This window comes from Papio anubis, chromosome 17 (genome assembly GCF_008728515.1).
Source record: "Papio anubis isolate 15944 chromosome 17, Panubis1.0, whole genome shotgun sequence".
In the NCBI taxonomy this organism is placed as follows: Eukaryota; Metazoa; Chordata; class Mammalia; order Primates; family Cercopithecidae; genus Papio; species Papio anubis.
This window is the reverse complement of record NC_044992.1, coordinates 11,390,098-11,413,796: the sequence shown is the minus strand read 5'-3', so window position 1 is coordinate 11,413,796 and position 23,699 is coordinate 11,390,098. Positions and strand designations below refer to the sequence as shown.

The following is a 23,699-nucleotide window of genomic DNA, read 5'->3' as shown; positions in this document are numbered from 1 at the left end:
AGTTTCCTAGGAAGTCACTGAGGTTTTCTCATTAAGATCAGACTTGTGAGAGTCTGCGGTCTGGTGGGTTTTGTCAGGATGCCATCATGCCCAAACCAGTCAGCTTTTACAGCAATGCAATTCCTTAGCTTCAGGGCAATTCCACACACTATCTGAGGTATCCATTTTGAGTGACCATTCCCTGCACAGAATACCAGGCCCTGCAAAGGCTTAAGTGTTCATCAAATGTGGATGGAGCTGAGACATCAAAAGTATTTTCCAGAAGGTGGGAACTACATAATACAAGATGTATGGGGTAGTCCCTTCAGGAATCCTGCCTAGGTAGACTTTCTAGAAGAACTTTGCTAAGACAGAAAAGCCACGTGTGACTTTGACTTCTTTTTTTTCTAAAAGTCAGACTCATTGTCTAAGAGGAGAGAAAATTGGAGGAGGACTCCAGCCGAGGCTGCCTTCCCCGACTAGCCAGAGGAGTTTTACCTTTTTCTCAACTTCGGCAGCAGTCTGCTTGGTGACCTCTAGGTTTTCCACCAGCGCTGTTTCTCCCAGGAAGTTCCCAGAGGCAGAGGAGAGGCGAGAGAGGAGACTGTCTTCCAACGTTTTCAGGGTAATTTTGAATCCATTCTGCTGCTTTGTGAGATCGGACTGCAAATATCAAGCCAGAGACAGTCAGGTGCAGATGCCCAGGGCATCCTGCTCTAAGGGTATGCCTGAATAGGGCCAAAGTCCCTTGCCTTAAAGATGGTAAACTGGAGGCAGAATGGCAAAGAGCTTCAGACCATGAGCAGGAGACAAGCAGAGGAGTCAAAATTGGTGCCCAACGGTACAATATTCTGGGCACATGGCCTTGAGCCAGTTTACCCTCTTTACTCCTCTGTAATCCCAGTCCCCAGTTGTAGGATTTCTGTGCTGTGCTTAATGCACAATGGGCAACACACTGCATTATCAGCGTTCACTAAATGGAGTTTATTTCTGTGACTAGAGGGTTAGGGTCCAGTTTTAGTTCTCTGGAGAGTTCTCTCTATCACCAATTTACTTTAAGGAACAACTCTCCTATGGCTTACTTTGAAAAAAAATCAGCAGAATCCGTCTTCCAGTTTAGACTGTGTAAAACCTTCCTCGAGGCTGGAGTGGGGTGCTGGTATCCAAGCGGATCTCATCCCATCCTCCCTTTCTGCTCCATATCCTAAAGCACTAACTTCAGGCAGCTGTAGTGTCTTTGCCCTTGTACAGCCTTTGGATCCGTGGGAAGAACAACCTTCCTGTTGGAGGTTCCAGCCACAGCCACCCTGACCTTTCTTCTGTTTCTTAAAACCATATATCTTGATCCTGCCTTAAGACCAGGATTTGCTGTTCTCTGTGCTGGGAATGTTCTGTGCCCAGAGGCTTTACAATTATTTAGGAATTAGCTCAGATGCCAACTCCTCACAGAATCTTTTTCTGACCACCACTGTTCAAATTTGCCCTCTGGCTTTCCAGTATTACCCTGTTTTACTCTCTTAAAAATTCTTGTCGCTATCTGAATGGCATTGTTCATTTGTTTACATTGCTGTTTTCTGTGTTCCTCACTAGAGTGTAGATTCCATGAAGGCTGGGACATGGTTTTCTTTGTTCACTGCTGAATCCTCCATACCTCAAATCCTGCCTGTTACAGGGTTGGTGCTCCCAAGGTATCTGTTCAATGAATGAATGGTTGCAGGAAGCGGAGTCCCAGGGAGCCCTGAACTCAAGCTCTCATGCATTGGAATTCCACCCCCCAACCCCACATATTATATAATCTAATCACATTTAAAGAGAGGACAAAAAGCATGTTATCTGCTATGGATTGAATTGTGTTGTCCTAAAAGTCCTATGTTGCAGCCTTAACTCCCCACGTGACTATATTGGAGATGTGGCCTTTAAGGAGGCAACTAAGGTTAAATGAGGTCATTAGGGTGGAGCCATGGCTTGATGGGATTAGTGCCCTTATAAGAAGAGATACCAGGGAGGTCTCTCTATTTCTTTATGTGCAAAGAAGAGGTCACGTGAGGTCACAGTGAGAAGGCCACTGCCTCCAAGGCAGGAAAAGAGGCCTCACCAGAAACCAACGTGATCGCAGACTTTCAACTTCCAGAATTATAGGAGAACAAACCTCTGTTATTTAAGCCACCCCATCTATGGTATTTTGTTAAGGCAGCCCAAGCTGACTAAGACATGACCCTAAAATGGTTGGACCTATTTCTGTTACCCTTGTAGAATTTCACTCCATTTAGTTCTGGCACATGGACCTGTGTGATCAGTGGCACTCATGTTCATGCCAGGCTCTGCTCGTGGTCATAGGACTGTCCAGTCTCCAAGCCATTTTTTTTTTTCTTTTTTTTTGAGAAGGAATCTCGCTCTGTTGTCAGGCTGGAGTGCAGTGGCATGATCTTGGCTCACTGCAACCTCCGCCTCCAGGGTTCAAGAGATTCTTCTGCCTCAGCTTCCTGAGTAGCTGGGACTACAGGCTAGTGCCACTATGCCCAGCTAATTTTTGTTTTTGTTTTTTTAGTAGAGATGGGGTTTCACCATGTCAGCCAGGCTGGTCTTGAACTCCTGACGTCATGATCCGTCCACCTTGGCCTCCCAAAGTGCTGGGATTACAGGCGTGAGCCACCATGCCCGTCCTTCAAACTGTTTTTGCTTCTGCTCCTCAGCTTACCCATCCTTCTTTTCCCAGTATGGTGTTCCCAGGTTGCTACATGGGGTCGGCACTCTTCCAGGGTCTAGTAGAACCCACCTGATTCAATCCAGGAAAAACAGCCCCCCTCCGCAACCTCTCCCAGAGTGGAGTACACTGAAGGCTCTAGTGGCAGAGTGTTTTCTCCCTCCTGTCCTCACCTTCAGCTGCTCCAGGTCTGGCCTCTCCATGCTGACCACAGCCGCCAGCAACTGGTCCTCCAGGCCATCCCTGGTCACGGTGAAGTTGATCAGGGTGGCCTGAGCCTGCAGCTCGGGCTGGTAGTGAGGATTAGCCAGCTTGGTGTGGAGGATGAGCCGGAACTTGGGATTGTATTCACATTCTTTGTCTCCAATTTTAATGAATCTGGAACATAAAGGCTCACGTGAAGGTGAGGTGCCTTCCTGCAAAATTTGGTTGGGATCAGAATTTCAGATTTTTTTTTCAAACAATATTGCCATATTCAGATGGATTCCTCCTGAGTATGTCTAGGATGAGCCCTGGGATTGTTTTTTGCACTAATCTGGGGAACAGGTGCCGAGGGGGATACATGGTTTCCCATGGCCGCCATGTTTGGTTCTGCACTGTGTACCTCTAGGAAGAGCCATGCCTGTCGTGTCAATGTAGATTAGTACATTATGAACAATTTCCAGCAGATGGCAGTGAAGTGTCTGGAGGAAGGTGAGCCACCTTGCAGTTTCCACAAAGGTGCTTTATAGGCCAGCAATAGGGCTTACTTTTCCTCATGGCTGACAAGGGAATGACATCTATGGGTGAAAATGATTAAGCAAGTAAATGAGCACAACTTGAGGACAGCAAAGGCAACGATGGCCCCGGCAGTGGGTGAGGTTCCTGAGTCAAGCACTCCTTCGTGGTAATTACTCTGCCCCTCATACGAACCCATTGCATGTCTTCTTCCTCTCTTTTCCTCTCAACACCACCCCCTACTTTGCCTTATGCTTGCTAAGCCCTTATCCCGAGCCAGCACTCAAACTAGCAGAGACTCATTAAATTGACAAGGAACCGAGTTGTCAGAATTCAGATGACTGGCTTGTATAAGATGCTCATACTTAAAAGTCAGTCTGCTTTTTGACCAATTTCCTTCTCAAGTTTCTCCAAAATTGTGCACTGTGGCCATTTAGAACGAAGTCAGTTGGGACGTTGGCTGATGGAAGCAAAGTTTTTCCAGGAAACTTTCTCTAGGAGACAAAGGTCACTAAATAGACCTCTGCTGGAAGAAAGAAAGGTGGATGTACTGCAGGGAGCTACTCGACGTGAACTGAAGAGAGGAAATTCCAGGAAGAGCAGACCTCTTCATGATTCTAACTGGGGCCAAGAACCAGCTCCCCACGAAGGGTCAGCGACACAGCTGAGTCTTACCGTCCTTTTTTAATGACTTCTCTCCCAAGCAGAGGTCCCAGAACAGGATCAATGGACTCCTCTAGGTTTTCAATCAGCACCACAGCTCCAGCTTCCAGGGCCTGCTCTATGACTTGAAGGTAGCTGGGGAAGCAAGTATGAGTCCGGGAGTATGAGCCTGTGGCAAGCTATGGAGTCAACAATTTAATGAGACAAGTGTGACCTCTAAGACATGGTGATACAGTTGGAGGCACAGCTATTTGGAATGTTTTCAACGACCATAGTTTTTCCCTATGTAAAGTGAGGTTTATGTGATTATACACACTTTCAGAAATAGGGAGAAATTATAAAATACAAAAAAGATAATGAAAACCATAATCTGTCTTTAACATTTTGGTGTATACTGTGTATATCTGAATATATTATATTGTCAAGTTTAGCTTTGATAGTATTACATTCATATGGTGGTTTTGTTTTATAACCTGTTTTTTTACATGAAATATATTGTAATCATTTCACCATGTCATTAAATAGCCTTCCAGGTAATTTTAAATGACTCGGTATTAGGCCATATTGATACACCTTAATTTATCAATCAATTAACAAAGATCTAGGTTACTTTTAACTTTTCAGTGTTATGTAGAGTTTAATAAATATGTAAATAGGTTGACTTTCTTAAAGTCAATTTATAAGTCAATTATAGTCAATTATAAGTTGAGGCTGCAGGGACATAATACAATTCAAACGAAGAATAACAATAAAACTTTATGAAACTCAACCAAAGATCTTAAAGTTAACCTAAAAGAATACAGTGAGGCTGGCAAGGAGAAAACCAGTAATGAAGAAGAGGAAGTACTCATTATCTAATACTAAATATTTTGCATATTTCAACAATATAGATATGTAGAAAGAAGGCTTAAAGGACAGCATATACCAACAAGTTAGCAGTGTTTTTGAAAGATGAATTATAGAAGTTTCTATTTCTTTATTTGTTTTTTATGGTAACTCCTACCCCACCCTCTCATTTTTCTTTACAGTGATGATATATTACTTTTTAATGAGAAATACCAGAATAAATGTTACTAAATATAAAAGTAAATAAGAGCTGGTGTAGTATTAGATAAATAGAAAAGAATAATGACCCTATTTAATAAAATAATTTAATATATAGTAAAATGACATCTCTAATTAATTGAGGAAAGAATAGACAATTTCATAGATGGTATTGAAAAATAGCTACCCACTTGGAAAATTAGTCTGTACCACATATAGTAGCTTAAACTATATTTAAATTGATTGCATTTCCATGTAAAAAGGAAAACTCAAAAAACTTAAAAATGGGCCAGGCCTGGTGGCTCATGCCTGTAATCCCAGAACTTTGGGAAGCCAAGGTGGGATGATTGCTTGAGGCCAGGAGTTTGAGACCAGCCTGGGTAATAGAGTGAGACACCCTCTCTACAAAAATACAAAAATTAGCAGGGCATGGTGTTGCACGCCTGTAATTCCAGCTACTTGGGAGGCTAAGGCGGAAGGACTGCTTGAACCCCGGAGGTCGAGGCTGCAGGGAACCATGATTTCACCACTGTACTCCAGCCTGGGTGACAGAGTAAGACCCTGTCTTAAAAAACAACAACGGGCCGGGTGCGGTGGCTCAAGCCTGTAATCCCAGCACTTTGGGAGGCCGAGACGGGCGGATCACGAGGTCAGGAGATCGAGACCATCCTGGCTAACACGGTGAAACCCCGTCTCTACTAAAAAAATACAAAAAACTAGCCGGGCGAGGTGGCGGGCGCCTATAGTCCCAGCTACTCGGGAGGCTGAGGCAGGAGAATGGCGTGAACCCGGGAGGCAGAGCTTGCAGTGAGCTGAGATCCGGCCACTGCACTCCAGCCCGGGCGACAGAGCCAGACTCTGTCTCAAACAAACAAACAAACAACAACAACAACAACAACAACAAACTAAAGACTAAAAATGTAGGTGAACATTTTAAAAATTCTTGGAGAGGAAAGACTCCTCTAGTCATCATTTATAGAATAAATGGCTGACAAATCTGATCAAATAAAAAAACTAAAATAAAATGAACTGTAGTATGTAAAACCTCACAAAAGTAAATTAAAAGACAAATGAGATGAACACATTTTCATTCATATGAAGAAAGAAGACTATACATATTACATATAATGCAACATTTGTATTCAAATAACATACAACAAATCTAGAAAACCATTCAACAGGAAAGTAGTTAATGGACATGAACTAAGAATTAATTGAACATATTTATTAAGGGCCTGCAATGCATTAGGCAGTGTTTTAGACACTAGGGACACATCAATGAGCAAAAAGAACATACACCTGTCTAAAATGCACTGTTAGTCAGCTGGAAAAGAATATTTTAATTAAAGTTTTGGGAGAAGGCCAGGGCTGGATTACTATGTGACTGAAGATGCAAATAAAAATATATTATATTGGCCAGGAGCGGTGGTTCACAGCTGTAATCCCAGCACTTTGGAAGGCTGAGGCAGGCGGATCACCTGAGGTCAGGAGTTCGAGACCACTGGGCAATATGGTGAAACCCTGTCTCTACTAAAAATACAAAATTTAGCCAGGCATAGTGGTACACGCCTGTGATCCCAGCTACTCGGGAGGCTGAGGCAGGAGAATTGCTTCAATCCAGGAGGTGGAGGTTGCAGTGAGCCGAGATAGGGCCACTATATCTATATATATCACATTATGCCTTGGCATTCACTTCTCAACAAAGTTTGCTCTATAACATGGATGCATTATAATATTTAATATTTGGTTTGGTTAACTATTATTTTTAACATCATATGTTAAATTTGAACAACCCCGAGTGATCTGGACCTCAGTGCAAGCATGTGGCTGTTTGCTGGAGTGGGTAAATCTTAGGTTTCTAAGTGAGGATGACTTGCCTTCAAATAGTGCCTCCATTACTTTTTTTTTTTTTTTTTTTTTTTTTGAGACGCAGTTTCCACTCTTGTCCACCAGGCTAGAGTACAATGGCAGGATCTTGGCTCACTGCAACCTCCGCCTCCTGGGTTCAAGCGATTCTCCTGCCTCAGCTTCCCGAGTAGCTGGGACTGCAAGCACCTGCCACCACGCCCAGCTAATTCTTGTATTTTTAGTAGAGACAGGGTTTCACCATGTTAGTCAGGCTGGTCTTGAATTCCTGACCTCAAGGGATCTGCCCGCCTCGGCCTCCCAAAGTGCTAGGATTACAGGCTTGAGCCACTGTGCCCAGCTGCCTCTATTACTTTTTTTTTGAGACGGAGTCTCACTCTGTCGCCCAGGCTGGAGTGCAGTGGCGCGATCTCGGCTCACTGCAAGCTCCGCCTCCCGGTTCACGCCATTCTCCTGCCTCAGCCTCCCGAGCAGCTGGGACTACAGGCGCCCGCCGCCACGCATGGCTAATTTTTTTGCATTTTTAGTAGAGACGGGGTTTCACCGTGTTCACCAGGATGGTCTCGATCTTCTGACCTCGTGATCCGCCCGCCTCGGCCTCCCGAAGTGCTGGGATTACAGGCGTGAGCCACCGCGCCCGGCCGCCTCCATTACTTTTTAAACAAATTTATTAATTAATATATTTAAATTGTGGTAAAATATACATAACGTATAATGTGCGTCATCTTCATGTGTACAGTTCCATGGCTTTAAGTACACTGTTGTGCATCCATCACCATCATCCATTCACAGAACTGTTCTTGCGAAACCGAAACTGGCTGGGCGTGGTGGCACACGCCTGTAATCCCAGCTCTTTGGGAGGCTGAGGCGGGCAGATCACAAGATCAGAAGTTCGAGACCAGCCTGGCCAACATAGTGAAACCCCGTTTCTACCAAAAATACAAAAAAAAAAAAAAAAATTAGCCGGCTGTGGTGGTGGGCGCCTACAGTCCCAGCTACTCAGGAAGCTGAACCAGGAGAATCACTTGCTTGAACCTGGGAGGCTGAGGTTGCAGTGAGCTGAGATCGCACCACTGCACACCAGCCTGGGTGACAGAGTGAGACTCCGTCTCAAAAACAAACAAACAAACAAAAACGAAACAAAACCTGAAACTCTGTACCTGTGAAACACTAATTCTCTGTTCCCCTCTCCCTCCCACTTCCTAGCAAACGCCATTCTACTTTCTGTCTCAATGAATTTGACTACCCTGTTTACCTTGGATGAGAGGAATCATACCACATTTGTTTTTTTGTCACCGGCTTATTTTACTCTGCATAACACTTTAAAGATTCATCCATGTTGTGGCATGTGTCAGAATTGTTTTCCCTTTCTTTTTTTTAACTTCAATTTTATTTAAATTTTTTTCTTTGAAAACTTTTTTACTTTTAATTTTTGTGGGTACATGGGTGCATATATTTATGGGGTACATAAGCTATTTTGATACAGGGATGCATGATAATCACGTTATGGAAAACGGGGTCTCCATGTCCTCTAGCATTTCTCCTTTGTATCACAATCTAATTATACTCTTTTAAGAACTGTTTTCCTTTTAAGGCAATAATATTCCGTTGCATGTGTACATCACATTTTGTTTATCCATTTTTCTGTCAGTGAACACCTGGGTTCCCTTCACCTTTTGTCTATTATGAATAACGCTGCTATAAACACAAGTGCAAAATTTCCATCACTTTTAAAATGGCATACTCCCCGGGGAAATTACTTAACTTCTGTGAACCTCTGCTTCCTCGGATGTGAAATGGAACCAATAACCTTACTGGTTATTAACCAATTGGTTACTTACCTTATTAACTATGTGGATTAAGGACAGCATTTGAGATAAAACCCCTAACACGAAGACTAACGCATATCAACCTCCTAACGAATGATGTCTGCCTCACTGCCTCTTCCCCATTGCCCCATCCTGTTACCCCAGGTGTCCTGATGACACAGAACAGGATGAGTACTGAAACCGCAAGGCTAAAATGAGGGGAGGCATGAGGGATGCCGAGTCCCAAGCCACTGAAGCCTGGTGGGTGCTGGCCAGACATTCTCTGTGCCGTTCAAGTCCCTTCACGTGGTAACTTTCCCACAGGTAAGTACAAAGCCACATGGCAGGTACCAAGGGCTCTCAAGGTTTTATAACTAACTCAACTGCTCCACGCGACCTACTGAAATGTCAAGTTGTGCCTCAGGAGGACAGTTTTGTTCGTTCTATGTGGTTCTAGGGCAGAGGTAGAAATAATGGGTAGAGGAGAGATAAGGGAGGCAACTTTTGGCTAGGTGAGGAAGACTATAAAGCACAGAGCTACGTGACAATGGGATGTGAAGTTTGGGGAGGAAATGTTTAAGGGACAATGAGAGGATGAGCTCCAGAGATGGTGAAGAAAGGACCCCAGAATGGGTCAAGAGGTTGTGGTACATAATTTCTCATGTGGATGAAAAGCAAAGACTTAGTACCCAGGCATCCTTCATTGAGATGATTGCTAAAATGGGAGGAGAAACATGAGAAGCCTGATGGAGAGACCAGGTGTGTACAAACCATTCACTGTGGCTTAAAATCTGCCCATGATCTATACATTTTCCTGCACAAATGGCTGAAGTGGGAACTTTTGTGCTCAACCACTTACCCTTTCTGGCCAATCTGTGTGACCTGGAGATCTTCACCGTATTTATTCTTGATCCATTTGATGCCTTGTAGCTGAGGGTCAACCATGAGTGGCCAGCGCTCACAGTTGAGGAGGATGGTGGCGTTCTCCACGGACATGCGGTCGGCTGGGAGGCCCTCGTTCTGCCAGGCAGCCACGTCAGCATCGTCCATCAGCATCCTCAGGGGATCCAGGGTTGGGGTGACAGGAACGGGAGTCTGGTGAAGAAGAAACGCCAACCCACACTCAGAACAGAAGCAGACATTCTCAGTTGGGTTGAATACATGGTTACTCACCAAATGACACAACTCCTTTAAAAGCAAGATCAACATCCCACTGAAGAATGCTTTTCTGGCTGTGTGATTATTTCTGGAAGCAGGTTCTATTAAAGTCCTGATGACTTTTTTGTTTTTTTTTTCTCTCCACAGATGAACAACTGCAGAAATTCAGCTCGTGTGAATGATTCTTTGTTTTTTGGTATCTTTACCCAGATCAAGTTTCTACTAGATTATCTGTATTTTAATCTATGACGTCCTACACACTCTCACCCATGTTAACAATGTTATTTCTCTGCTATATGTCTGTGTTTCTTGTGCATGTTCCATGAACCAACCAGGTCCCATGCCTAGTGGGTTTGCTCCTGTCTGTACCAGCCGGCACAAACCACTCTTTCTGCTCATCTGTTTCACCAGCTTGCAAGAGGCTGGGTGGGTTTTCTTTTCCTCTTCCCCAAACACCCCATTCACCTGCAGGACTCTTTCTTGCAAACCTGCCTGCTGGTGCCTGTGGAAAGCTGGTGAGTATTTTCAGTCTGAGAACTTGCCTGTGGCCTCTCTTATGCCCCTTCAGGGCTCCTGTATGTGCCCTAGACACTTCCTTTTCTTCTCTATTAGCCCTTTTCTGCTCTCTGAATTCTTTTTTTTTTTTTTTTTTGAGATGGAGTTTGGAGTTTCGCTCCGTCACACAGGCTGGAGTGCAGTGGCGTGATCTCAGCTCCCTGAAAACTCCGTCTCCCGGGTTCAAGCGATTCTCCTGCCTCAGCCTCCCAGGTAGCTGGGATTACAGGTGCCCGGCACCGCACCAAGCTAATTTTTGTGTTTTTAGTAGAGACGAGGTTTCACCGTGTTGGACAGGCTGGTCTCGAACTCCTGACCTCAGGCGATCCACCCCGCCTTGGCCTCCCAAAGTATTGGGATTACAGGCGTGACCCCACTGTGCCGGGCTCACTTAATTTTTTTACAGGCAATCTTTTTCATTGATGACCCCTGTATATATTTTTAAATTAAGGTAACATTCATACAAAATAAATTAACCATTTTAAAGTGCACAATTCAGTGGCATTTAGTCTATTCATAACATTATGCAGCCATCAGCTCTACTTCCAAAACATTTCATCTCCCCCGTATCCCATACTCATTCAACAGCGTCCCTGATTTCCCTCTACCCCTAGCTCGTGGAAACTACGAATATGTTTTCTATCCCCTTGGATTTTCTTCTTCTGGATATTTTACTATAAATGAATCCTACAGTGTGTGACCTTTTGTGTCTGGCTACTTTCACTTAGCATAATGCTTTCGAGCTTTAGACAAATACCCTTTTAACCCCTTCACCTCACTCCTCTCTGAAGTTTGTTTTGCCCAGTTATCCCAAGGAAACCTCTCCAAACCATCTCCCATCCTCTTAATTGTATCTATCAAGGGCACAAATGGCCGGTACTACAGTATCCAGCAAACCTCTGAAGGGAGATCTGCCCCTTGGGGAATCTTATCTGGGACCAGAAATGTGTTCCAATATATTTTTTCCCTTTGTAATCTCATGCATTCTATTTGACGTGCTCAAAAACATTATTCCGAGAAGGAATCCGTAGGCCTCACCAGACTGCCAAAGACGTCCATGACACAAGAAAGCTTAAGAACCCAAACAAAGCCAGAAAAATCCTCACTAAGCTGCTACTAAGCTCTTCATCTTCATTCACTCAGTTAATAATGGTTCCCTCAACAATTTCCTTTTTCCAAAAGTGTTTAGGATGAGTAAAATAACTGCTTTATTTTTTGTTTATTTGCTAGCACTGTAACATTTTTAAAACGACTGTTCCACTAATTGTCAGGTGAGCAGGGTTTTATGAGCTGATCTGAGAAAACAATCATCAAGATAGAAAGAGTTTTTGTTCGAAGGTTCTACTTACAAATAGATTTGGAATGCAGCTTTTACCTTATATTGTGAAATTTGGGGCTGACTTTCACCCTAGCTGACTTTTATGATTCTAATCTCCTCAAGTGGACTGTGAACTTGCCAAAAGTATCCCGGTCCTGAACGTTTTGTGTGCCCCCTGTATAGTGGAGTGCTAGGACATGCTAAATACATAGGGAGTATTTGTGGCTTGCTATGAGTGATGTGAAAGTGCCAAGAAAGTATTAGGACTTCTTCTGATGCTCGGGTCCAGGTACAACTTTGAATCCCCTTTAATAGGAAACCAGTATTTCTCCACTTCGTTACGTTTCAGGGAGTGGGGGGCGGGTGATGTAAAGGGATGGGTTGGGAGTAACATCCACCTAGCCACACGAAAAGGACAAGCTGCACAGCCCACATAAGAAGCATGCGAGCAGCTGTTCAAGGGATCATGCAGGATGGAAGCAGAACAAAAGATATCCGTGAGTCATTGGCACAAGCTGTGTAGCTTTGGGGCCCAGTAACAAGGTGCAAGGTAGGATCTGGGAAAGGGAACCTTCCCTGACTGCTCCTATGAAGTTTGACCCTGGAGTGGGGAGATCAGAGACGAAATTTTTTTTTTTTTCTATCTCCCAGGTTTCACAGCTTTAAGGATTGCTAGGAGACAGCCTGCAGGGAAGAGGACTAGTGTTCCCATGGAGGACTGCATTCAGAGGAGACGTGCTGCCCCCGGGTGGTCTGGAGGGCAGTGGGCAGCAATGCAAGGCAGTGTGGAAGGACACGGGTATGGAGGTTTCACACCTGGTGCTCAGAGGGTGGTGGGGGTGAGTGTGCAGGAGAACACCAGAGGATGTGAATTATGACCGTGACGTCTTCCCATTAGTGCCCAGAGGCTGATGTGGTCGGGAGAAATTCAGGCCATACGTACTTTCAGCTGGCTCAGGTAGGGCCTCCAAGTCCCATCCAGGAGGCTCTGCCGATATTTCTTTGTGAAGAAGCCAAGGTAGGAAATGAAAGCCGTTATCAGTAAAATGTCTCCACATAACATCCTTTCCTGCTGTTTGAAGTTCTGCACGGCTTCTGCCCACCTCACATTTTCAGAAGCGAGTCCTCCAACCTACCATTTCAAAAGCCAGAGAGGAGAGGAGGCGTGTTACACAGCAGGTCATAGAGTCATGATTCCATCATGGAGAGCACCCACTGCACGCTTCATAGCGGGAAGAGGCAGAACATCACTTATATGGCCCTTTCCATCAATGGGGATTTGTGCTGCCTGCAGCAAAGCTTTCAGTACACAAGCCCCATTCTGTGTCATGCATCGTATGAGCCATAGAAAGATGACAGGTTTGACTCTGCTTTATGTGTGGAGACTGATACCACTCAATCAAAGGGTTGTTGAGAGGATGAAATATAATCATGTATGATTATTATTTAGCACAATACCTGGTCTGTGGAACATGTTAGAAAATTAGCCACTTCTTTCTCCTTTCCAAATGATGGAGAAATGAACATAAACAAAATCAAGTCCATGCATCATAAATAATTCACAGTGGGCGAGGAGACAGATGTGCTAACTGAGACACAGAGAAGCATGGTAAGGTCATAGGTGTGTACAAAGTCCTGACCCCCTAGCTCTCTTTGGGTTGGTATAGTCTCCCTGCGAGAAGAGTCATCCTTTCTACAGACGACTGTTAGTGGTATGGCGGAGCTTTGCTTCTGTGTTAGGACTCACCCTTTATTTTTTCTTTGAATGATAACATCATAGAACATCAGAGCCTGGACAGATCTTAGAGATTTGCCAACCCAGTCATTCCCATGCATGTTTTCAGATTCCACAAAGGCCAGAAAGTCCAAGTAGCTGACCAGAATCTCTAGGTTGGTAGAGACAGGGGTGACTTCAGAGCCTGAACATCCTGACTTCTAGAGCAGAGTGCCACACTGCCTCCCAGGAGCACTGACTCAGAAAGTGCACTAGCCAGGCAGAGAAGGCTGCGCCAAGTTCGGAAACCCAGCAGGGAGCTGAATGGAAGGCAGGCCAGCTAGGAGATCTGGAGGACTTCTTGCACACTGGCAAGAGTTGCTGTCTCTACACTGAACTGTTCAGCTAAACTGACCATCTCAAAGCCACGCAGAAGCTGGTCCAGTGACAACTGCACAGACACACATTTGGGTATGGCTGGTCTTCATTACATCACAGCTCTGTTCAGTGATGGCTATGACTCACTGCTCCCCAGATTAAAACATCTGGTTCTGCTGTGTAATTCAATGGTGGCTGGAATAAATGTAAAGAGGTGTGGACTGTACTTCCCTCCACTGGTGAGGAGGGTGCTGTAAAGTCTCTAGCTTGAAAAGAAATCACATCCATTTGACTCTGCTTTTCAGAGTCTTAGCTGATATACGGGATGAGAAATACAAGCCTTGGGGGATTTAAAAAGGCCGCAAATTCTTTGACATTCTTGTCATTAAGAGTTGCTGTCTGTGCTCTCTGCCCTTTAATCTGTGACTGCTTTGACCTATAGAGTACAGTGGAAGTGCTATTGTGCCAGTTTTCACTCCCAAGTCTTCAGATATTGGGACTTTCCACTTCCTGCCTCTTGGGACACTTGCCCTTGATGTCCTGAGTTACTATGCAAGACGTCTGACTACCCTGCTAGAGAGAGTGTGTGGAGAGGCCCTGAGGCTCCATAGGAAGGGAGAGAGGCCCAGCTGCATCCTCCCTTCCAACCATCCCTGCCAAGATGCTCAGCATGTGAAGGAAGTTGTCTTGGGGCCTCTAGCCCAGCCACTAGCTGAATGGACCGAGTGACCCCAGTCATGACCATATGCAGCAGAAAACCTGGCCAGCTGAGCCCTGCCCTCAACAAACTTGTGAGATATTGTGAAATGGTTATTGTGCAAAACCACTAAGTTTTGGAGTAATTTATTATGCAGAAACAAACACTCATAACACAAGCACCGCTGCCCTGACCTGCAGATTTGATTTCCCAGGAAGGCTGGAGCATGTGTGTATATGTGTGTGTGTGTTTTCTGAAATACTCAGGGTCAACAGGTCTCATTCTTTTCTGTTTCTATCTTAGTTCCTAATCTTGGCCACACCCTTATAATGAAATGTTACATAGAAAGGAACATCACAGTTTGCCTATAAAATGCTAGCTTTGTTTTGTAATGTTTCCTCTGGTCAATACACATGAATATAAGCGTCTTCACATTTTGCATGAGCTGCCTGACAGATCCAGTGCTCCCATCCTCCCAACCATGTCTATAAGAAAACTCCTTTGACCAGATCAGGGTTTATGCATTCACATTTTCCTCAGGACTCAATTCCTGCATTTCAGCACATTTTAATACTTCCCTCCAAGTCAAAGCACTGCTGTGCTGTGCTCATCTATCTTGCACCTCTGCGGCACTTGACAAGCCTGCTCATATAATTACAGCTCGGGCTGCTGTGCCTTACACTCACCAGGCGGTTGGCGAGGGAGATGGTGCTTGCGGTCACTTCGGCTTCTTGCTGACATTTGAGTTTGTCTGCTGTTGCTTTCTCAAACCTGGCTGTGAGCTTTGCCAGGTTTTCGTTAAGGTGCTGTTTAGGAAGGAACACAAGGACCATCAGTCATTTTAGCCCATGTCACTGCCAGTGCTCCTTAGATGAGGGCTCACATGGAGTTGGTTCTGAAGGAAGCACTCTGTGGGGGCATTCCTAAGGGACCAGAGAAAGCAGGGCAGAGAGGGAAATGAAGGCACATTCGGGGAAGATCTCAGGCAGGGTCCTAGCGTGGACTTCATCTTGATCCTGCAGTGGGAGGGTGGAGTGGACATCCAGAGATGTCCTGCCCCAAGATGAGAGAGCTGAGCTTCATACCCCACCACTGCGGTCATCGATCGAGGTATTGAAAGCTACGAGGTGTGAGGGATGTGGATAGGGGGAAGGGTGCATAAATTCTGCCTCTGCTTGAGTTGGAGAAAAATGGGTTCCAGCAGCCTGACAAAATGGTGCAGGTGCTGCTATTAGAAGCAAGAACACATCAAAACTGGGGTTAGCATGAAAAAGGTCAACAGCAACCCATGTGGGCCAGGGAGGACCACTGCCAGTACCTGCTGCAGCTAGTCTGGGGCTGGGTTGTCTGGAATCTAAGTCCTCCACTGGCTCTAAGGTCCTAGAGTACAAGGTAATTTTTACTTAATCTCATCTAGTCTCTTCCATTAACACAATGTATGAGAATATAAAAAAGACACAATTTCAAGTTTTAAAAAATGTGTTAAGAATTTAAAATTGAAGCATGTAGCTTTTATTGCCCTCTGAGTACATATTTTTATGCACAAGGATACAGGGACACACAGCAGATACCTCCAAATACATCTCAGGTCTGTGCAATAACTGGGGTTCAGCTGCTTTGTTGGTCATTACTAAGACACAAGAGAAATCAATGTAGGGCCAAGTTTAAACATCCAAGCAGTTTAAAAAGCAGGTGGTGAGCCATCCAATTAAGGATGGCAGACTGGCCATGCTCATTTACCTCCTATACTTCCCAAGACTTCTCTAAAATGATTATGAAGCAATTAAAACAGTCATAAGCCCATTACACCAAGCAAATGGGTGAGGGCCATTTGGAGGGTGAGGGCCATTTGGAGGGTGAGGGAGTCCAACAGATTTATGGAGGACCACACTGATGAAGAAGTGGAGACCGCTGGAGCAGGGCAGAGGACACAACAACTTAGAGTTAGCTGTTGCTCACCAAAGTGGAAACTGATCAGCCCACAGAGCCCTATACAAACTGGAGATCTCAGAAATGTCAGGTGTGACTAAAGGGGAAGACGAAAATAGGAGGATTAATTGGAAGCCTATTGACTCTTGCCCTCAAATCTCCATCCACATGCACAGTCTACAATGCCACCAGTCACCTATGTCACTGCGTAAGAAAGTCAATAGAGGCAGAAAATAAGGGTGCCACATCCTGGCATAACTCATCAGATCTTGAAAACAAACTCTACCAGTCAACCAGCTCTGCCCTTGCCTGCAGACCTAGAATTAGCTTTTGATCACTACTCTTGTAAACATGAAAGGACAAGAAGAAATTTAATGCAGGCTTAGATTAAGTTAAACAAGATGAAAAAAATGACCTAGGAAAAAGAGGCAGAATTTTGGTAACAATAAAAACAGCAACTACAACAACAAAGTTAAAACTTTCACAGTTTCTCGGAGAGATTCAAGATGACTCATCCACAAAACAAGAACAGGACGTTATTAAAAGGAAGAGAGAATAACAACAACAACAAAAAAACTCTTGTGGAAATCACTATTGTTGTGAACATAAAAAATAACAAAATCAAGGTAAAGGTTAAAAGATGAATTTGAGGAAATTTCCTAAAAAGTACAAGAAAACAAACAGCAACAAAAAGATGGGAGAACACAGAGGACCGATGTAGGAGGTCCAACGTCTGACAGAGATGCATTTCAGAAAATAAAAGTAAACAGTAAACAGAAGGGAATTTACCAAATAAATAATACAAAATAATTTTCTAGAGCTGAAGAAAAGAAATCTTTACATGCCAAACACAATATAAAAAAAGAATGACAGCTAAGCACATCAGTGTAAAGTTTCACACACCAAGAACCAAAAAGAAAAGATTAGAAGACTTCAAGGAAAGGGGGAAAACAGTGCATCCACAAAAGAACAGGACCTTGACTGCCCATGAGACTTCTCACCAGACAAAAGCATAAAACATTCAGTGTTCTGGCAGGGTGTGGTGGCTCACGCCTGTAATCCCAGCACTTTGGGAGGCCGAGGTGGGCAGATCACCTGAGGTCGGGAGTTCGAGACCAGGCTGACTAACAAGGAAAAACCTCGTCTCTACTAAAAATACAAAATTAGCCAGTTACGGGGGTACACGCCTGTAATCCCAGTTACTTGGGAGACTGAGGTAGGAGAATTGCTTGAACCTGGGAGGCGGAGGTTGCAGTGAGCAGAGAGTGTGCCATTGCACTCCAGCCTGGGCAACAAGAATGAAACTCTGTCTCGAAAAAAAACCACACAAACCAACAACAACAAAATTCAGTGTTCTATGCACAAAAAATTAGCAACTCAGAATTCAATACTTTGCAAAACTGTTCAGTTTATGAATAAAACGAAGACATTTCTAGACTATAACAATGCAGAAAATTTGCCTCTTCGTTAACATTTCTGAGAATGTTCTTTGAGAATGAGCTGTAGCAGAATAAGAGACAGAAAGGTTGTGGCAGCAAAGAAGGACAAACAAAGAATACTTAATTGAATGGAGAGTTAAAAAATAATGGATGCTATGCAAAAGGATCTAATGCAAGAGAAAGAGAGAATAAAGAAAAGTAGACACTCTGGGGAGTGGGGGTGAAGAGATTGTGTAAAAAAAAGAAAATGTAATTCTAGGTCTGTTATGAACAATATAGACACGTTCACAGAATAGAAATGGAATTGTTGCTTTTTTAACTTTGCAGATCAGTCTATGGACAGAGCATGGGTCACTTAATTTTGGTTACAGAAGAGAATGTATTTTCAGTTTTGGTGATTACAAAACAAAAGTAATGATAAGCAGTAATAACAAAAGTTGGGAAGTAGAAGGAAGGGAGCTGAAGGCAGGGTAAGAGCGTCATCTTGTGATATGGTTTGGGTCTCTGTCCTCCCCTCCAAATCTCAGGTTGAAATGTGATTCCCAGTGTTGGAGGTGGGGCCTGGTGGGAGGTGATTGGATCATGGGCGCAGGTCTTTCATGAATGGTTGAGCATCATTCCCTTGCTGGTAAATGAGTTCTTGCTCAGTTAGTTCAGAGGAGATCTGGTTGTTTAAAAGAGTCTGGGACCTCCCTCTTCCCTCTCTTGCTCCGGTTCTTGCCATATGACATGCTGACTCCCCATTGCCTTCCACCATGATTATAAGCTTCACGAGGCCTCGCCAGAAGCCGGCACCATGCTTCTTGTAAAGCCTGCAGAACTGTGAGCCGATTAAACTTCTTTTCTTTATGAATTACCCAGCCTCAAGTATTTCTTTTTTTTTTTTTTGAGATGGAGTTTCACTCTCGTTGCCCAGGCTGGAGTGCCGTGGCGCTATCTCGGCTCACTGCAGCCTTCCTCCCAAGCGATTCTCCTGCCTCAGTCTCCTGAGTAACTGCGATTACAGGCATGTGCCACCACGCCCGGTTAATTTTGTATTTTTAGTAGAGACGGGGTTTCTCTGTGTTGGTCAGGCTGGTCTTGAACTTCCAACCTCAGGTGATCCGCCCAACTCAGCCTCAGGTATTTTTTCATGGTAATGCAAGAATAGACTAACACATCTTGAAAGCTGAGAGCTCCAAGGGAGCTGCCTCTATGTGATAGAACAGGAAATGAAGGTTACATCAACTATCAGGCTGGCACAAAAAGAACTGCATTTTTTTTTTTTTTTTTGAGATGGAGTCTTGCTCTTGTTGTTCAGGCTGGAGTGCAATGGTGTGATCTCAGCTCACTGCAACCTCTGCCTCCTGGGTTTAAACAATTCTCCTGACTCAGCCTCCCAAGTAGCTGGGATTACAGGAGCCCACCACCATGCCTGGCTAATTTTGTATTTTTAGTAGAGACGAGGTTTCACCATGTTGACCAGGGTGGTCTCAAACTCCTGACCTCAGGTGATCCACCTGCCTCGGCCTCCCAAAGTGCTGGGATTACAGGCATGCGCCACCATGCCCGGCTATAACTGCAGTTTTTGCCATTGCTTTTTTGTTTGTTTGTTTGTTTGTTTTTTGAGATAGGGTTTCGCTGTTGCTGCCCAGGCTGGGGTGCAATGTTACGACCTTGGTTCACTGCAACCTCCGCCTCCTGGGTTCAAGTGATTTTCCTGCCTCAGCCTCCCAAATAGCTGGGAATACAGGCGTGCAACACCATGCCTGACTAATTTTGTATTTTTAATGGAGACTGGGTTTCATCATGTTGGTCAGGCTGGTCTGGAACTCCTGACCTCAAGTGATCCACCCACCTCAGCCTCCCAAAGTGCTGGGATTACAGGCGTGAGGCACCGCGCCGGCCATTAAAGTAATGGCATTACTTGTGCCATTAAAAGTAATGGCAAAAACCACAATTACTTTTGTGCTAACCTAATAAAACTGGTTCTCATAAGTACATTGAGAAGACATGGAAATGAACAACTTCTAGCCCCAGCTAGCTGGCAGAAAGTCAACTGTCTCAATAAGATTCATCAAGCAATAGATACCAGCATAACACATGGACAGAAGTCAGAAATTCAAGGGATCAGGAAGTGGGAAGATAATGGAAACTTGTCAGATGAGTCTAGTGTTGAAAAAAATAGGAGTTGGTGGGGATTATGACAAAATGAGCAAAATCGTGTGAATGGGAAGCCATTACTTAATTCCAGGGTCAATTAATGACGTATGAGAATCTTTTGATTATTTTTAAACTGGCCTAAAATAAGATTTTTACGTAAAAGTACCTGCTGTTTTAAATATTGGCAATTAATTAGATCATCTGCAAATAGACTGCGTGGGCCAACTGGAACACAGTTGAGCTGCTAGGTAGCAGGCTGTCATGTGATCTCAAGCACCAGAAAGAGATATAAGGGGATTCTTGTTTCTCATCAGAAGCCTTTCTCTACTATTTGATATTTCACTCTGTGTGTGATTATATGCTCAAGGAAAGGGCCCTCCTTGTTCTTACTATTATTTTTATAAATCATAACATTAATATATCTTCACTATAGAACAAAAGAAAATATAGATGAGACAAAACAACCATCCAAAATTCATCACCCAGGGATAACCACCACCGTTAACATTTTTACGTATTTCCGTTCTGTATTAGGCTGTTCTTGCATTGCTATAAAGAAATACCTGAGACTGGGTAATTTATGAAAAAAGAGGTTTCATGGGCTTATGATTCTGCAGGCTGTATAGGAGGCATAGTGCTGGCATCCTCCTCTGGGGAGGCCTCAGGGAGCTTTTACTCATGGTGGAAGGCAAAGCAGGAGCAGGCACATCACATGGCCAGAGTAGGAGCAAGAGGGAGTTGGTGGGGCAGGTGCCACGTACTTTTAAATGACCAGATATCACAAGAACTCACTCACTGTCATAAAGACAGTACCAAGCTATGAAGGAAACTCCTGACGACACAAAGGCCTCCCACCAGGCCTCATCTCTGGCACTGGGGATTACAATACAATGCGAGATTTGGGCAGGAACAAATATCCAAACTATATCATGTCCTACATACAGTAATCAAACTGAAATCTGTCTTGAAATATGCTTTCCCCCCCACTTTCTGTATTATGAATATAAAATTCTTTACTTGGAATTATCCTAAAATCCGAAAAGTAAGACTTGGGTGTGTGTATGTGAGATTGGACTAGGCTGGGAATGGCCTCACAGCATATAGGAAAGAATCTTCTTGCCCTAGATGGGTCTCCAGGTTAGGGATGGGTGTTAACCCATCTCCTGTGCTATTAGCAGGAAGTGCTCACATTCCTGGGATGTTGACGGGAATGTGTCTAAGTGGAGGATGGAGAGGATGTTGTTAAAAGCAAGAATACATTTTTTTTTTTCAGAAAATATTTTGGCAGAAAAGAAGTGCCTTCCAAAGGTAGCCAAGGATTTTTAAAATATTCTTATTGCTTCCGCAGGTTGAGTGGGCCCATCATGTGAATGTTGGCTACTGAAAAGGTATAAACATTTTGAAAACATTCTCTTTGCACCAACTGTTCCTTTGGTTAAAATAACTTGAGTCAAGAGTCTTTGAAAATGCGGTTCTTGTTATGCTTTTCTGGAAGACACTGAAAAATATAAAAATTATTGGGAAATCTTTTCCTCCCAACAGGCAGGAATATGGGCTGGACATGGTGGCTCATACCTGTAATCTGCCTGTAATCCTAGCTCTTTGGGAGGCCATGGCAAGAAGTTCACTTGAGGCCAGGAGTTCAAGACCAGCCTGGGCAACATAGCAAGACCCCTTCTTTAAAAAAAAAAAAAAATTCAGGAGTGGGGATGTGACGGTGTCTTGCATGTGATATTCTTTGAAGGGAGCCATTGTTATGGTGATTATCATCTGTTTTAAGTAAACTAGTCCATGAACATGTGAATTATGAAACAAGCATATTGAGAGGAGGTGAGTTGCTTTGCCAAAGTATCTTTTTTTGTTTGTTTGTTTGAGACGGGATCTCGCTCTGTCACCCAGGCTGGAGTGCAGTGGCCTGATCTCAGCCCACTGCAAGCTCTGCCTCCCGGGTTCATGCTGTTCTCCTGCCTCAGCCTCCGTAAAAGCTGGGACTACAGGCGGCCGCCACCACGCCTGGCTAATTTTTTTTTTTTTGTATTTTTGTATTTTCAGTAGAGACAGGGTTTCACCATGTTAGCCAGGATGGTCTCGATCTCCTGACCTTGTGATCCGCCTGCCTCAGCCTCCCAAAGTGCTGAGATTACAGGCGTGAGCCACCGCGCCCGGCCCAAAGTATCTTTTTAAATAGAGAGATTGGTCTCAAGGATCTTTGATCTAGAGCTTTTTCCTAGAGATTTTAATCTAACGGTCAATAAACCCATGTCGCATGAGGCATATGGCATGTCTACAATCCTACCTTTCACAACTTGTAAAATCCTCCTTACCCTCATGACAAATTTGTAGCAAGAATCTTATGTGCCTAGAATGCACACATAGAAATTAAAGATCCAGAACATTTTTTGGATTGAACTTGATCACAGCCGTGGTTGAGTCCATGCATGAGGTTGGATGTGCATGTGGTAGACGGCATATGCTGTCGAATGGAGCAGTAGTGGTTGAACAGTTAAAGTCACGCTCTCAGTAGTGGTGGCGGCTCCTGCTGCTCCCTTCATCACGGGCTGGGCTCTAGTCTCATGATTTATACACATCACATCCTTTAATCCTCACAATAGTCAATGAAGCAGGTACTATTACTGTGTCCATTCTTAAGCTTTGGGCATTTTGGAAACCTTTCTAAAGATCACACGATCAGTCAATATCACAGCTTGGATTGGAACTAAGGTATGTGGAAGGATGGATTTTTAGCTGCTATACTATCCTCCAGGATTCTGATTTCTACTTGTTACTTTATTAGTACAAATTTTTATGGGAAAGGTGAAGTTCAAGGGTATGAAAGTAAGTAATTCAAGGTCTAAGCTGATGGAACTTTAAAATATTTTGAGCCTTAAGGTAACGTGATTAGAGGTCTGGAGTCATAGCACAGGCAGCTATAACAGAGGCAGTTGTAACCTTTGTTTCTGTGATTATAGATTGGCCTTTTTCCTTACCTACATTGTTTTGTAAAACATTCTGAATGACTAAAGGGAAGACTCCTTCCAGCTTCATTGCTAATCTTTGTTGTAGATTAACCTCCCTCTTACCTTTCTCACACAAAGACTCCCCTAAGATGGAAGGTTAAATACACTCTTGTAAATCGAAAAGGAAATAAAACAAGCTGTACAGAAAACTGTAATTAATTAAATTGTTGTAACTCATAAACCAGCCTATTATAGAAAATGTTATAATCCTACTAAATTGCTTTGTTTTCTGCCTATATAAGGAACACCTTAACTTTTTACTTTGGAGCACTCACTCTCTCTCTTTGGAGTTCATGTTTTCCGAATGGCCATTCCCAGTTTTTCACTTAAATCAACTCTTTAAAGCTGGATTCTGGGGCTGGGCTCAGTGGCTCATATCTGTAATCCCAGCACTTTGGGAGGCTGAGGCGGGAGGATCACCTGAGCCCAGGAGTTCAAGACCAACCTGGGCAACATTGGGAGACCCTGCCTCTATAGATTAAAAAAAAAAAAAAAAAATGGATTCTGATCCTTTCAATTATTTCATGTTTACTAGGAAAATCTCCCCAAATAGGTGTGATTCCAAGATCGC

General features: G+C 43.9%; 1 protein-coding gene across 2 annotated transcripts in view; it reads right to left on the bottom strand.

Annotated features, from left to right (window-relative positions):
* Nucleotides 1-23,699, bottom strand: part of DNAH9 (dynein axonemal heavy chain 9) — a 381,289-nt gene that overhangs the window by 84,929 nt on the left and 272,661 nt on the right. For both annotated transcript variants that reach the window (XM_003912358.5, XM_021928176.2), the window contains 6 exons: nt 15,288-15,407; nt 12,756-12,944; nt 9,641-9,876; nt 4,076-4,198; nt 2,857-3,061; nt 478-642 (listed from right to left, as the gene is read on the bottom strand). In XM_003912358.5, coding sequence (XP_003912407.4) covers nt 478-642; nt 2,857-3,061; nt 4,076-4,198; nt 9,641-9,876; nt 12,756-12,944; nt 15,288-15,407 — 1,038 coding nt within the window. The remainder of the gene's footprint in view (nt 1-477; nt 643-2,856; nt 3,062-4,075; nt 4,199-9,640; nt 9,877-12,755; nt 12,945-15,287; nt 15,408-23,699) is intronic.